General features: G+C 49.5%; 6 protein-coding genes across 6 annotated transcripts; 4 read left to right on the forward strand and 2 right to left on the reverse strand.

Moving 5' to 3' along the window:
- The first annotated feature begins 1,710 nt into the window (after positions 1-1,710).
- F4807DRAFT_362601 (26S proteasome subunit RPN7-domain-containing protein) lies at positions 1,711-3,808 on the forward strand. Its single transcript, XM_047995586.1, has 5 exons — positions 1,711-2,045; positions 2,116-2,160; positions 2,267-2,547; positions 2,612-3,379; positions 3,436-3,808. The coding sequence occupies exons 1-5, from the start codon at positions 1,976-1,978 to the stop codon at positions 3,643-3,645; spliced, it is 1,374 nt and encodes a 457-aa protein (XP_047856726.1). The 5' UTR covers positions 1,711-1,975; the 3' UTR covers positions 3,646-3,808.
- F4807DRAFT_362611 (uncharacterized protein) lies at positions 3,732-5,162 on the reverse strand. Its single transcript, XM_047995587.1, has one exon. The coding sequence runs from the start codon at positions 5,058-5,060 to the stop codon at positions 3,972-3,974; it is 1,089 nt and encodes a 362-aa protein (XP_047856727.1). The 5' UTR covers positions 5,061-5,162; the 3' UTR covers positions 3,732-3,971.
- Positions 5,163-5,488: 326 nt separating this feature from the next.
- F4807DRAFT_415109 (Sin3 associated polypeptide p18-domain-containing protein) lies at positions 5,489-7,048 on the forward strand. Its single transcript, XM_047997014.1, has 2 exons — positions 5,489-5,824; positions 5,891-7,048. Exons 1-2 carry the CDS (start codon positions 5,760-5,762, stop codon positions 6,504-6,506), a joined length of 681 nt encoding a protein of 226 aa, XP_047856728.1. The 5' UTR covers positions 5,489-5,759; the 3' UTR covers positions 6,507-7,048.
- An 80-nt stretch (positions 7,049-7,128) lies between these two features.
- On the reverse strand, positions 7,129-8,076 carry F4807DRAFT_415114 (NADH:ubiquinone oxidoreductase 6.6kD subunit). Its single transcript, XM_047997015.1, has 4 exons — positions 7,962-8,076; positions 7,861-7,896; positions 7,637-7,752; positions 7,129-7,564 (listed from the first exon to the last, which is right to left on the reverse strand). The coding sequence occupies exons 1-4, from the start codon at positions 7,981-7,983 to the stop codon at positions 7,511-7,513; spliced, it is 228 nt and encodes a 75-aa protein (XP_047856729.1). The 5' UTR covers positions 7,984-8,076; the 3' UTR covers positions 7,129-7,510.
- On the forward strand, positions 8,077-9,991 carry F4807DRAFT_415115 (glutathione S-transferase). The gene is made up of 2 exons (XM_047997016.1): positions 8,077-8,764; positions 8,826-9,991. The coding sequence occupies exons 1-2, from the start codon at positions 8,727-8,729 to the stop codon at positions 9,577-9,579; spliced, it is 792 nt and encodes a 263-aa protein (XP_047856730.1). The 5' UTR covers positions 8,077-8,726; the 3' UTR covers positions 9,580-9,991.
- A 327-nt stretch (positions 9,992-10,318) lies between these two features.
- F4807DRAFT_415118 (uncharacterized protein) lies at positions 10,319-13,957 on the forward strand. Its single transcript, XM_047997017.1, has 2 exons — positions 10,319-10,553; positions 10,616-13,957. The coding sequence occupies exon 2, from the start codon at positions 11,006-11,008 to the stop codon at positions 13,547-13,549; it is 2,544 nt and encodes an 847-aa protein (XP_047856731.1). The 5' UTR covers positions 10,319-10,553; positions 10,616-11,005; the 3' UTR covers positions 13,550-13,957.
- Positions 13,958-14,002: the final 45 nt, after the last annotated feature.

Genomic DNA, 14,002 nt, shown 5'->3' on the forward strand with positions numbered 1-14,002 from the left:
AATCTGCCGTAGCATTTTGCTAGCCTCGATGTTAGATTCGAAGAAACTTCTACGAAGCTGGTGTAGATAAATACGAATACTAGGTATTATGGGCTTTCTTGCAACGGCGGCCTCCTAGCGCGTCGACGACATCATACCTGCCACCTAACTAATCACGTTTTTACTGGCCAGGAACATGGGGTGTCATTGCAGGTGCAAAGTGATGGGTCACTTACGCGGGGAGCCCATGGCGGTCTTGGCATGCCTTAGATCGGGCCGCCAAGCAATTCTCCTACTCGTAGGACGAAGTTTGTTAGTCCCATATATAAAAGAATCCGAAAAGTAAAAACAGATGTCTGTTAAGATATCGATGGTTTACCTACGTCCGCAACCTAACGAGAAGCCTCATTCCTCAGCATTTTCCTCAACCCCATGCGGCGTTGCATTGCCCGTTTACAGTAAAGTACTTTTCATGTTCATTAAACGCCGTTGTTTACTGAGGTAGAGTTACTTGGGACTCGGAAAACCGGCACAGCTGTCGTCTTGGCCCTCTCCACCGACAAGGCTCCTATCAATCGGAACACGCGATGATTGGAGCTCACGTCACCGTCCAAGCCCAGACCTGAAGCTTGGCGCTATTCGCGACATGCTTCTCATTCTGGCCGCTAGGGGGGAGAGGACGGCCTCTTGATAATTGATTCGAATTGGTCATCACTAGTCATTGCAGTGATTGACGAATACTTCCCTATGTATGCTCATATGTTTACTGCTTATCATGCTTAATAGAGAGCGAAGTATACACTTTACCATATCATTCATATCTCGTATACTCGTAACGCATCCTAATCTAAAACTTCTTAACCGGTTTAGTACCTACTCATGTAGTCTACCAGGTAGAATGAACCGCTCCAAACACCCCTGGGTATTTAATGTCGGTATGTACTGAATAATAGATTGAGGCCTCCTTGAATAATCGGAGCCTAATTCTTCCCACATTTTCCGGTGGGCGGGAATAGGTTTGCTATGGATTACACACGTACCATACGTTTCTCCATAGAGCCTCAAGCAGTGGGAATAATGGCTTGGCGGGCTGGCTGGATGGTTCAACACATGTGTTCGAATTTACTTGAGCGGCTGGCTTAGCCCTTCCAAAGGATTTTTATCTGCAAGACAAAGGCATGGTCCAACCTTCCTGTTTGAATTATACACCTTTGCTTGCTATGTCTAGATGATTGAACATCGATCGGGTTTGAATTGCTCGGTTCAAATTAGTTGGTAGCTTGATGAGTCTGGAGTGGTATAGATGGAAGAAAAGAGATTGAGTCGTTTCTGATTAACACCACTTAATTCGTAGATTTCGCTCGTGGGAAGTGATATACGATAAAAATATTGTACGGGTTTGAACAACGGGGATTTATTCATCCTTCAAACTGGCGGTGCGTGAAAACTAGACAAAAGTTCGTGTAAAAAGAAGCAAGATGAAGCAAGATGCTTAAAAAGAGATATGAGGTCGCATTCAACGAATCGCAGCGCACTTTCAACCTTAAAACATTCTCAGTTAATAAGCTAACCCCACTTAAGCCCTACGCGCACGCTAGCTTAATACGTACCCGTGTACCTGGATTTTGACCCAATGGGATTCACGGCATGTGAAAATCCGATACGCGATAAGGCGACGGTTAAAACTGCTATGGAATTTAGAATTTTGGAAGTTGAAGTTCCAAGGTTCCCCATAGAAGCTACCCCGCCAAAATAACGACTCGGCTTATTGGACCCTACCTGAACCTAGACCTTCAATCTATCCAACCGTTTACCTGCATCGTCGTACATCATACCTTGTGCATCCCTCCTACGCAGATACATACCTAGTAGTGAGTTTACTACTAGAACTATCATCTTCATACGAACACCCATTCTTCATACTCTATTCCGAGACAAGACCGTCGCTTTAAAAGACGAGTTCAACGTTAGGCTGCGATCACTCAGCGTCGGCAGCATGGCGGCCGAACAGAATCTGCTCACCTACTTCACCACCATGGATAACCAGGGTGGTATTATCGTCAGAGGTATGAGGTCTAGTTGCATGGGTTGAATAATTTTTGTGAAAAGAAGCTAATATGGTAATACACATTGTAGATGCCCCGAAGCTGGATCTTGATTTGTACATTTCCAACTACAGAGGTTCGTCCTTCATGTCGTTTGCAGCTCACCTCGTTCTCTCCTTCATTCCTTATATACCCACCGTCCTTAGCCCTCAACAACAGGTATTAACCCTCTGTTCAATTAGGCCGCACTCGTTTTGAGCGATTATTGTTGATCGGCCAATCCTCTGTACCCCTATGCGTCGATGCCCTGAAGGCTGCCGTAGCCGAAGCCAAGCGTGGGAAAGATATCCAACGATACCGTGATGCCTGGGAATGCATCCGACTTGCCGCGCCGGACGAGCCTGAGGCCAGATGGGATGATGCTTGGGTAACTAAGACGGACCGGGCAAATAAGGCGGAAACGCTTCGGATGGAAACCGAACTTAAGGGTTACAAAAACAACCTAGTCAAGGAAAGCATAAGGGTATGGGTTCGCGTCGGAGCTAAGCAGACAACGCCATGGAGTTATTTCATGCTAATGTTTACAGATTGGTCATCGTGATCTCGGCGAACACTTAGAATCCGTTGGTGAGCTGACCGCTGCTTCGGAGTACTACATCAAGATGAGGCCCGACGCTAGTACCCAGTCGCACATTCAAGATGTGGGCAAGCACGTTGTCAGCATCATGCTTCAAAAGCGAGACTGGGCCGGCGTGTTGGCCAATGTGAACAAGGTCTTGGCGGTAAATGTCACCAGCAGCGATGAACAGAACGCCGAGCAGCCCTACCAGAAGATAGTTTCTGGTCTAGCACATCTTGGTCTCGGAAAGTTTTACGAAGCGGCTAGATGCTTCCTTGAGATTAGCGATCCGACTAACTGTCAACGCTACAACGACACTGTCAGTCCAAATGACATTGCTACGTATGGTGGGCTTCTGGCGCTCGCTTCGATGGACCGTGTGGAGTTACAGTCTCGAGTTTTAGATAATTCCAGCTTCAGAAGCTTCCTGGAACTAGAGCCACATATCCGCAAGGCTGTCTCCATGTTCGTCAACGGACGATACTCCTCTTGCTTGGAGATAATCGAGTCGTACGCAAACGATTATCTCCTTGACATATATCTCCAGAAGCACGCCTCTGCTATTTTCTCGCAGATTCGCAGCAAGTGTATCGTTCAGTATTTCCTACCATTCTCATGCGTTACCTTGGACAGCTTGAACGCAACCTTCGCCAAACCCGGGGAGTCTATCGAGCCAGAGCTTGTCGAAATGATCAAGAATGGAGCTTTGAATGCCCGCATTAATACCATTGACAAGGTGAGTCAGTGCATGCTTGTTGAAATTGGTAATGTGTTGCTAATATCTGGGATTAGCTCCTCGTCGCCGTATCCAACAACGCCCGAATTGCTATGCAGAAGAAGGCTCTAGATGCTGCTAACAACTATGAGAAAGAAGCTATCGAGCGAATTCGACGAATGAACATTGTAGCGGCTGATCTCGAAGTCAAGGGCTCCCGGAAAGGAGGCGACGGCTGGCCGGAGGACTCTAGAAGACTGGAGTTTAACTCTGCCGAAGTAGCGTAGGAAACATTGCCAGAGTGGGACGACGAGACTATGGAAGAACATTGAGCATGGACCTGTCAGGAAGCGAGGACACCAACTCGTCTAACGAATTGCAAACAGGAAAGATGGACATGGGCGACACAGGCATGGAGCCACAAAGGTGGAGTAGTCCTTAGGAGTTAGGATAAGGAGTCACGGGCATTGCATTGGGACCTTTACGGAAGACTGTACGAGCTTATGACTAAATGCCTTGATATCTGTTGGGGGGGGGGGGGATGGAATTCGCGGAATACCCATTGCTAGGTAGGCAGGTAGTTCATGAACATATTGAGTTCTATTCTCCCAGACTATCCCATCAGCTGTCTAATATCTTCGGGAGGCCAGCGCACCTGCGCGAAAGTGAGACATCTCTTTATGCTTTGTAAGTACTTCCTCGTAACCTCGTCACTCATAATATGCCCCCTCTCGCCGTCGTGCAGCTTCTCGCGCGCGCTTCGCTCGTGGATACCCACCATGGTAACTCCGATCGGCCACGCGGCCTTGCCGATGCTCAGGCGCAGGTATCCGTCGTTGGCGTCGACGTAGCGGCGCTCCTGGGCCGCCTTCACGATCTCGACGACGGGTTTCAGGACATCGTCGTCCAGCTCGCCCTTCTCGAACTTGCGGAACAGCGGCACCATGTTCTCGCGGCTCGACACCATGGCGTTGACGGCGGCCTTGCCGGCGAACGTGTCGCGGCCCCCTTTGTCCTCCTCGCGCGCGAGCGCCACCTCCCACTCCCGCAGCACCATGGTGAAGTACGAGGCCAGCTGGCGGAACAGGTAGGCGCGGCCGGCGCGGTCCTGCGGTATCGCGTCCGAGATCTTCATGTCCTTCTCGTCGACGAGCCGCAGCGTCGTCGGGATCGGGCCCGAAGTCACCACCGTCGTCAGCTTGCGGTACCGCCGCAGGCGTCCGCGGTGCGTCTCCCCGAACAGCGTCGCCGGGTGTCCCAGCTCGCGCAGCCGCGCCACCAGCTCCGCGTCCGGCACGTCTTCCTCGCCGTCCGCGGCCGCCTCGCTGCCCTCGCGGCTGCTATTGCCAGTACTGTTACTATCCTGCTTCGACAGCTCCGGCAATCCGAGACGCTTCCGGCGCTGCCGTTCCTCCTCCGCCACCTGCTCCTCGCGGCGTCGCCGCGTCTCTTCTTCGAGCTTTCGTCGCTTTTCTTCGCGGGCCCGGGATTCCTCTACGGCCTCCTCTTCGCGCTTGCGCTTCTCGGCTGCCTTGGCGGCGCGCTTCTCCTCGAGCGCCTTCTGCTCCGCGCGGTAGGCGGCCTCGCGCTGGGCCTCGGCTTCGGAGCGGCGGATGTATTTTTTGGAGGACGGGTCGTCGGCGGCGGGTTGCTTGGGCGAGGCTTTGGCGAGCTCGGCGGACATGAGGGATGCGAAATCCATGGTCGCGGATGGGGGGCTTTGTTTCCTCCTGGAATGTTCGAGGCTGGTGTTGGAGTTGTGAAATGTGGATGCTTGTAGGTGAGCGTAAATGGCGACTATGGCCTGAGAGAGTAGCCTTTAAGGTCTTGTGCTTGGATGATCTGATGTTTGGGGTTGATATCAGTCAATATGTATTGTGAATGATGAGATGAGTCGCAAGTTTCGATGGACGAATTGCAAAAACAGAAGGCAGCGGCGGGTAGCTATCGATTAGTACCAGAGTCGGTGAATTCAACGGAAAACACCGACATGCCACCCAATTACATCACTCCGTACAACTGTAAACGCCGCTAAACAGCCTAGGGTAATTGTGGTGTTGTATTGGCGGGTGGGGCCCTAAACTTTATTTATTTAAGTGCCCCTAGAGATTGTGTTTGGTTATACTGAAATCTTATCGTTGAAGCTTCCCCGAGCTCGCGCCTCCGCCTGCTCCTGCTCAAAGATTTGGGCCTCCTTTTACCACGGCTCGGAAGCCTCGACGACCGAAGATCTAAATTTAGCCCCCTGATATATTAACATTCCGACCTTTTCTGCTAGCCGACCTCTTCCCGTAGCAACAACATGAATTGAGAGCGAAGATTGGCTCGTCCCTACGAAGGTGTCCTTCCAAGGTTCTTAGGGTTACAGCTTAGGGGGAATTGATACCACACCAACATCGCCATGGATCGTCACACAACTCCGCCGTTTATGCTGCGGCTTTTCTACCGAACAGGTGCATTTCACAGGTAAGCACAATGGCCCTCCCAAGATATTTCACAGTCCATTCGTAGCTTATGCAAGCCTCACTCTAGACCGGACGAGTTCACTAATGGACCATTCCCACCACACATAACTATACATGCTTGGCCCGACGTCACCCTAACCGAGCTTGTCTTTAACATTGCCGCCGCGAAACCGCACCTTCTCCCCGACCCGGCGGTAGGCACTCGGGTAGCCTTCCGCCTCATCTTCCCAGACACCCGCAACAACGCCGCTGGTCACACGACAGCTCGTTACGCTGTCAAAGACCTAGGCAGCGTAATAATAGGTGACGGAGGTAAAGGCCTAGACCCCGACGACATTGAGGCCGAGAAGGAGGCTGAGGCCGAGGGCGAGAAGACCCTAGCGGACGCCAGGTTTGTTGTCGGCGACTTCATATCCTGCGCCGTCCTCCCTCCGCTACCTAATGGAGCCGTTGCTCCAGTGTCTAGCGCTAAGAACGGGCTTGGCGAGTCGAGAACTCGACCGCTTAGCGGTTCGTTCGGAGGAAGTGAGAATGGACAGGGCCGGCCTGCAAGACCAAGAAATAGTGGTAGGGGATATGATGGGTTCAACCGTGGTAGCATACCATCGGGCGAGTGGAGAAGAGGAGAGCGATTACCTGATCCGCCGCCGGTTGGACGCGGTAGAGGAGGAAGACGATATTGATGTATGATGGTGCTATATACGATGACGTGTCCTGCAGACTACACGAGGATCGGTGTGAGGCCAATTGGACCTGAAGGTGAGGGGGGAAACGCAGTATGGTATAGATGCTTTCATGTGGACAAATAACAAAGTGAGTTATCAATTTTAACCAACCTTACAAATTGTATCGATATAGTTTCCTGTCTGTGATTAGTTCCATGATGATTACTAACTTGACTTGCAACCAGATTACTCTCTCTGGGCTAGGATGTCAAATGCATTTCGATACCTGAATGGTATCTATCTAGGTATTCAACAAAAGTATTGCATTAGATACCCCTGCAGTTGCCTGTATATTGTTTCTGGGTTTCTATACTTGTAATATGCACTATTCGGACTTTGCATTGGGATTTCGGCGGTTAGGTTGCATGGACTGAGGTTACAAAAATTTGTTACAATTCTTTGAACGGAGACTCTACTGGGGTCACATTAACGAAACGCCCAGCAAATGGGAATATTTGTATTATATACAAATTTCTATTATATCTATTAAACAATGTAGATTTTGTTTTGTTTTGTGAACCTAAAACAAAGAGCCTGATCAAAGTAATCGAGGCTCTTAAACCAATAGGTGATATATAAACCTTAATACAATACAGCTAGACGAGGAAGTAAAGCATCCAATCCATACGGTTTTCTTCCATAGATGCCTCTCTATTATAATCGTCTTAACACCAGTGCATATAGATATCCGCTTGGGAATATCACGGCTGATATTAAGATATACATTTCACCAATCATGGGTAATGAGCACACACACCACAAAGCAGGTACTAGTCTAACGTCGTAAGAGTAACTAACTTGAATTGTCATCTCTTGATATGTAGCAATATTTCTTCCACGGCATCTAATTTTTGGGGCAGTAGACGCGGAAGAGTAATTTTGACCAAAGCTCTTGTTTCATTGTTGTGATGCACCTAGCCCTATGTACAGTCATTCATGCGTTCCCGATTTCGAGACTATTCTTAGTATTCGGAAATCAGGTCTCCCTTCCTCTTCGCTCGGATATCGAATTTTCCCTATATATTAAGATTCGCGTCAGAAGCTCTTCCAGGACCACCTCCAAGCCAGCGATATATCGAATTACTCACGTCTGTATTGTAGGCAATAGTTCCGAGGATAGCGGGTACAACGACTGCGTAGACAAACGTGAGACGAGCGGTTCTCGGGGTCCATCGGAAGTACTTGTGACGGTTCGAGGTCATAGCTATTGAACATGGAAGTCAGCGACGGTTTACCTCCCGGAATTACTACGCATCGCTCGTCCCGGCACGGTAATCGCATGCGACAGGGAGGAGGAATCGGGTGAACGCACTTCCCAGCTTCTGGATGGCCGGATCCGCCGCCAGGCCTATCACCATTGTTAGCTTTCTTACTTGCCAATTGTCGCAATTGGGATCTCGGAAGCAGACTTACGGTAATGTTCTGCGCCAGCCATCTTGAAAGATCTTGGCAGCAGCCGCGCACTTTGAGAGGTTATTTAGAGGATTGGTTTCAAGCAATCTTGCAATTAATCGCGAATGATTCGGGTAGCTTCAATTAAGCAATTAAGTGTAGACGTTCCGCACGGGCTGAGGCTTCAGAACGTGGGGGGTTCAGCCACAGTGTGGCTTGGCTGGCTTTTGTGCCGCTGACGTAAGAACACCAATTCAAGGTTCCGAGTTGGCTATAGGTATCCTTTGAATAAACCATATTGATATGCATGAATCGTATAGCGAGGAGCAATCGAACGATGCATATACGGACGTATCTGTACCACGAATATGCATTGTGCCACAATGTCTTGCTCAAGTGCTTTTGGCTACCTACCAATACTCTCTCTCAATCTAAATGTTTCCTATCAATGCCTAGACAAATCTATGATGCATTTTACAAATCCACAGTGTGTTAGCGTGACGCGATAATACCTCGGCAACTGAGAGGCTCATGCTAGTACTAGGTAGACAAAGCTATTGCAGAGAAGTTTAAAAGGCTTGACAAGGCTCAAGGAAAAGAGGATCATCTTCGCTAGCATCAGTGGATTACACGGTAATTTATCTTACACATATGACCGTCCTAGTCTTACGTTAAATAATACTTCCGTCTGCAGCCTCAGCTTAGATTACTAGATGAAAAGATATTTAATCCTCTCCGAATCAGCATCTCGTTTCTCAACATAACATCGTTTAAGCATCATCAATCATGGCTACTGAAGAACAGTCGAAGGTTAAGCTCTATTGGTACGCTCATGTTTCTTGTCAGCGTCGACTGCTTATCATAGTAATTCTAACTATCAGACAGGCTAGAGCAGTCTCGCGCTCAAAACATCCTTTGGCTCCTCGAAGAACTCAAGCTGCCCTATGAGCTCGAAACGTTTCATCGGGTCAACATGCTTGCCCCGCCGGAGCTGAAGAAGATCCATCCGCTAGGCAAGTCACCTGTGATCTCTATCACACCTCCGGGGTCTACGGAGCCAATGGTTTTGGCCGAAAGTGGATTCATAGTTCAATACCTGTGCGAACACTTTGGTCAAGGAACCACGATGATGCCTAAGCGCTGGAAGGAAGGCCAGGAAGGAAAAGTCGGCGGCGAAACTGAACAGTGGATGCGATGGCAATACATTTTGCATTATGTCGAGGGTTCTCTGATGCCGATGCTCGTTATGTCAATCGTGTTAGGCGCACTTAAAAGTCCTCAGGTCCCGTTCTTCATTCGTCCGATAACATCCTTGGTCGTCAACCAACTCTTCAGCCGCCTGGTTCTTCCAAACGCAAAGGCTCAGCTGGGCTTCCTAGAGCAGCAACTAGAGACATCTGGAGGCGATTACCTATGCGGCCCGGATCTTACCTCTGCGGATGTGCTTATCAGCTTCGCATTGATTGCGGCCAAGGATAAATTTGAGACATTCGGAACGTGGGAAGCAGGTGGCCCCAAGAAATTGTTCCCCAAGCTTTTTGCGTACATCGACAGACTTGAGGCGCAACCCGGATATAAGAAGTCTGTTGAAAAGATCAAGGAAATTGACTCAAGCCTCAGTACCGAGTACCCGTCATAATTTGCATCTTGAGGGGTTTCAATCGAACAGCAGATACGTACGTACTATCATACTCTACTCATGTGTTACGATAAGAAGATATTGCAAATTCGGAATAAACGAATTCTAAATGCAGCCTGCCGATTGGACGAGATGGCAGGATCGCGGTTTGGGGCGGGAGCTGAGTGTGCGTCTTGCAGTAGCGGTCAACCTAACATCCCGGCCTGTTGAAGATAGATAGATTTCGTCAACGTGCATTAATCATCCAATGGCGCCCAATAATAGGCCGATCCATCCAAGCGGCTGTCTCTGGATCCGAATCTCATTGATCATTTTGGCATTATTCTTCGACCGCTCCTCTACAATAGTAATAATAAAATCGACCCAACCTCAACACAAAATAAATTCGTATTGCAGTGCAATCCAAACGGAATGTTTGTTTAACAAACGATACATATGAGTCTGTGCAATTGGATTACATGAAGCCAAACAAAACCCTATCTTATACGCTACATGTACTTTTAAAAGGTTATATACTTCACCGCCCCGATTCGCCAGTAACATTTCCTTTTTTATCGCACATGCCCATTAAAAGATGACAAACTCCCAAGGTTGTACTTACCCGCCGCATCCTTCTACCGAACGCTGAGCAGCTACTCCCGAACGGTGAGATGGTCCGGGTAAAGAAGGGACTGATCGGGCGGACATAGATTTACGGCAGGAGAGTACGTGGCTTCGCGGGTGCTACTACTGCTGTATATCGCTATATTGATAAGGTTCAAGAATTATAATTAGTGGCAGGTACATGAATGAACCTGGTAATTCCAAGGTTTGTAAGTAAGATGGGTCCAGACTTTCGGCCTCCTGCCAATTTCCTCAAATCATTTTCCTTCGTTGATCCCTCATTGCCACTGGGAACCATTCAATTACACTTATATCCATAAGGATATGTAAGTTAGGTCAATTTATTGTGTTGCCTAACGTAAGGTACTTAGGTATGTAAGGTATTCGATGACAGCCAAGTCCGGTTCGTTCCAGTCTTAACAAAGGCCTAAAGCAGCAGAGACAACTCGACAACTCGACAGCTATCTACATACCATCCAACATTTGAGCCTGCCGCCTTCGATAGCGTTGGTGAATTACATATGATAAACCCACTTCTGCCCACAATTAGCGTCGGCTTCTCTCACTCGCCTGTCCCAAGTAGTCCCAATGCTGCCGAGTCACGAGCTCAGCTACTTAAACTAATTGCTTTCATATGAAAGCCTGCACAAATTCCTCCCCGGAGCTTCCGGTTTGCGATTTCACTTGCTCCAGAGACTATTAATTCCAAAATATTTACCAAATGAGCTGCCAAGGAAATTTTATCAACAGTATCCAGGTGGATAATTCAAATATAATCGAAAAGCGCAACATTCAATGACATCGACTTATTTGATTGGGCAACATGGCGAAAACAACCACACGATCTCAGGGGGTGCCCCTGCCAAGCATTATTGAGCCGCCGAGCTTGGTAGCCTCGGACGGAGAGCCGTCTCCAACGTCAGACGGCGCAGCGGACGAGGAGCAGCTGTATATCGACCAAGATGATGCTCAGTCTATTATTCAGCCGGCGTTGAGCCCTGTGGCGACGAGGCTCACGCTGCCGAAGACACCCGCAGCGGAAAAAGCTGCGGCGATGGAACGAGTAACAGGTGGAGGCTTATTCAGTGTCATCGAGGGGACTGCGACTCCAGATCCGGAGCCTTCGCCGATGATGGGTCAATCGAGCGAGACGTTGCACCAGGTGGCCATGAACAAGGCATCAACACGTCAAGCCAGAGGCCTTTCCTTGGGCCAACTCCCTTCGAGCCATTCATCGGTTTACAGATTCCCGTCGCCATGGCAATCAGGACCGAAGCAGATGGTCGTGCAGAATGAATCAGGTAGTCCGAAGCCCGTATTGTCAACTGTGTTTAGACAGGATAAGCACCGTCGGTCTTCGTCCGGCGGGGCTGATGCATTAAAGAGGATTAAAGAAGCTTTACCATCGATGCCGTCGATGCCATCTATATCCTTGCAGTCATTTTTCTCCGGGCCATCTTCAGCAAAGAGCCCGAGTCTAGATGCAAAAAGGTCTTCCCTTTCCAATGATAGTGCATCTGAGCCAAAGCAATTCCCGCCATTCCTTGTTGATGAACCAGGCCCGATTTCTAGGAGCAAGTTACCGCCGCCGCCTAACAGACAATCGCTCGTAGCATTATCTATCCCTAATGCTGAGAGCTCTTCACTATCTCGGCCGCCTATCCGTCCACGAGCTATAAGGAGGTCCACATCTGATGAATCTATGCTTTATCATTCACTGTCAAGGGTATCATCTCTCGGTGACGACGATAGGTGGAAGGATATTCGAGAGCAGACGAATAGTAGACTCAAGGCTATCACAGACAGTTGGGATAGACCGACTTTCAAATTACCTCAACTACCGAACATTATCCCAGCACCACTCAAGAAAAACCCGCTGCTGGGACCTGATCAGTCTGACCAATCCTTATCGGGAGGAGCGCGTACGTCAACTATATTTGAAGTCAGTTCGCCGACACCAAGGGATGACAATTTGTCCGATCTGGACCGCGCGTTGGAATTATTAACAGGCGATATCGTCATCATGGGCGGGTATCGCGGTTCCGTGTTGAGATCGACCCGAACTAATCGACAAGTATGGGTACCCGTGAAGCTTGGATTAAACATTCGAAAAGTCAACCTGGAAGTAGGCCCGAATCCAGAGGATGAGGAGAGGATGGAGGAAACCATCTATGCTTCTGGGATGCTTAAGAATATTGGTCCCGTCGATATATCGAAACGTCTCTTTAAAAGACTTAGAGAATGTGAGAACGCCCGGACCGGAAAGCTTAGGATATGGGATTATGGTTACGACTGGCGGCTAAGTCCTCATTTACTCTCACGTAGACTTATCAAGTTTCTCGAACATCTGCCCTCAAACCAAGGACAGGATCCACTCGACAATAAGGGGGCTATGGTAATCGCTCATAGTCTTGGGGGCCTCATCACACGCCACGCCGTGAATCAACGTCCAGAACTGTTTTCTGGGGTGATATATGCCGGTACTCCGCAACGATGTATAAATATCCTAGGGCCGATTCGAAACGGAGACGCCGTTCTCTTTAACGAAAAGGTTCTAACGGCGCAAGTCAATTTCTCGCTAAGAACAACATTCGTGTTCTTACCCGAAGACGGCTTCTGCTTTATTAACAAAAACACGGGAGAGCAATATCCGGTAGACTTCTACGACCCCCAGGAGTGGGTCAAGTACTGCTGGAGTCCGTGTATCGAGCCCTGCCTGCCCTCCTTTAAATCTCGCTCGAGCGCCCTGGCCTCTCTCCGAGAGCTCTCCGAAAGACTTCCCGCGCCGCTCCGAAGCCGGGGCAACAGCGCGGCGAGCGAGTCCCGATCGCCCACGCGCAACATCGTCACCGAAGCGACGCGCAAGGCCGATATCGCTACCGACAGGACCTTGGCGCCGCAGATGGGCTCCTCGCAAGGCGACGCTCAGCAGCAGACGGACACGGACGCGGGATCGCGGTCCGCCAACTTCGCGTACCTGACGCGCGTGCTGGCCGATACCAAGCGGTTCCGCGAGGAGACCAAGCACCGGCCCGAGCACACGCTGGCGAACAGGTATCCCCCGCTCGCCGTCATCTACGGTAAGGAGGTGCCGACGGTGTGGGCGGTCAGCGTGACGTCCCGCGAGCAGATCGCGTGCGCGGACGCGTACGACGACCTGATGTTCCGCAGCGGGGACGGCGTGGTGCTGGCTAGGGAGGCGATGCTGCCCGAGGGCTACGAGCTGGTGAAGGAGGGGCGGGTGAGCACGGATAGGGGACACATCACCATGTTGGGTGATTTGGAGGCGGTGGGTAGGGCGCTGCTTGCTGTGGTGAGAGGGAGGAGGAAGGGTATCGGGTTAGGAGGGGAGGGGGCGGAGGCTTGATTCTAAGTGAGGTGGTTCGTCATGAAACTAAATGCCTTGATTTCGTGGTATTCGATCATACTTTTAAGTTGAGTCGGTTTAGATTGGATTATCACCAGGAGGGGGAAGACTGAAGATAAGATGAAGATGATACGGGCAACCGAACGAACGAACTGGCGAAAAGGCAACTTGGGCGCATTTGGATATTCTCGGTGTTGGCGCCGGAGGGCTCATATCAGTTCGAAACTTACATATTGCATTTGCATGGCATTATAGCATCGTGTGAAGGGGGAGAGGTTACATAGATGTTTGATAAGATACCTTACTGCTTCCTGTAAAGCATAGTGCTCAGGTTGGGCAAGAATGTATATAAAAAACCTGTATGCAAAATTTAGAGAAGTCCTCTGCAAATCGTGAGTTGGCTGGTTATTGGTTGATGATACGTGGAGGTTTAGCAATATGTTACTCTACGTA

The sequence above is a fragment of the Annulohypoxylon truncatum genome (genome assembly GCF_022578515.1).
Source record: "Annulohypoxylon truncatum strain CBS 140777 unplaced genomic scaffold F4807scaffold_7, whole genome shotgun sequence".
Classification (NCBI taxonomy): Eukaryota; Fungi; Ascomycota; class Sordariomycetes; order Xylariales; family Hypoxylaceae; genus Annulohypoxylon; species Annulohypoxylon truncatum.

Bases quoted from the DNA above. Each gene is read 5' to 3' on its own strand.
- F4807DRAFT_362601 (XM_047995586.1), top strand. From the start codon at position 1,976: ATGGCGGCCGAACAGAATCTGCTCACCTACTTCACCACCATGGATAAC. The intron at 2,548-2,611 runs GTATGGGTTCGC...TAATGTTTACAG, and splicing joins TAGTCAAGGAAAGCATAAGG to ATTGGTCATCGTGATCTCGG. The intron at 3,380-3,435 runs GTGAGTCAGTGC...ATCTGGGATTAG, and splicing joins GCATTAATACCATTGACAAG to CTCCTCGTCGCCGTATCCAA.
- F4807DRAFT_362611 (XM_047995587.1), bottom strand. From the start codon at position 5,060: ATGGATTTCGCATCCCTCATGTCCGCCGAGCTCGCCAAAGCCTCGCCC.
- F4807DRAFT_415109 (XM_047997014.1), top strand. From the start codon at position 5,760: ATGGATCGTCACACAACTCCGCCGTTTATGCTGCGGCTTTTCTACCGA. The intron at 5,825-5,890 runs GTAAGCACAATG...GCCTCACTCTAG, and splicing joins CGAACAGGTGCATTTCACAG to ACCGGACGAGTTCACTAATG.
- F4807DRAFT_415114 (XM_047997015.1), bottom strand. From the start codon at position 7,983: ATGGCTGGCGCAGAACATTACC. The intron at 7,753-7,860 runs GTGCGTTCACCC...CATGTTCAATAG, and splicing joins GGCCATCCAGAAGCTGGGAA to CTATGACCTCGAACCGTCAC. The intron at 7,565-7,636 runs GTGAGTAATTCG...CTTAATATATAG, and splicing joins CTATTGCCTACAATACAGAC to GGAAAATTCGATATCCGAGC.
- F4807DRAFT_415115 (XM_047997016.1), top strand. From the start codon at position 8,727: ATGGCTACTGAAGAACAGTCGAAGGTTAAGCTCTATTG. The intron at 8,765-8,825 runs GTACGCTCATGT...ACTATCAGACAG, and splicing joins TCGAAGGTTAAGCTCTATTG to GCTAGAGCAGTCTCGCGCTC.
- F4807DRAFT_415118 (XM_047997017.1), top strand. From the start codon at position 11,006: ATGGCGAAAACAACCACACGATCTCAGGGGGTGCCCCTGCCAAGCATT.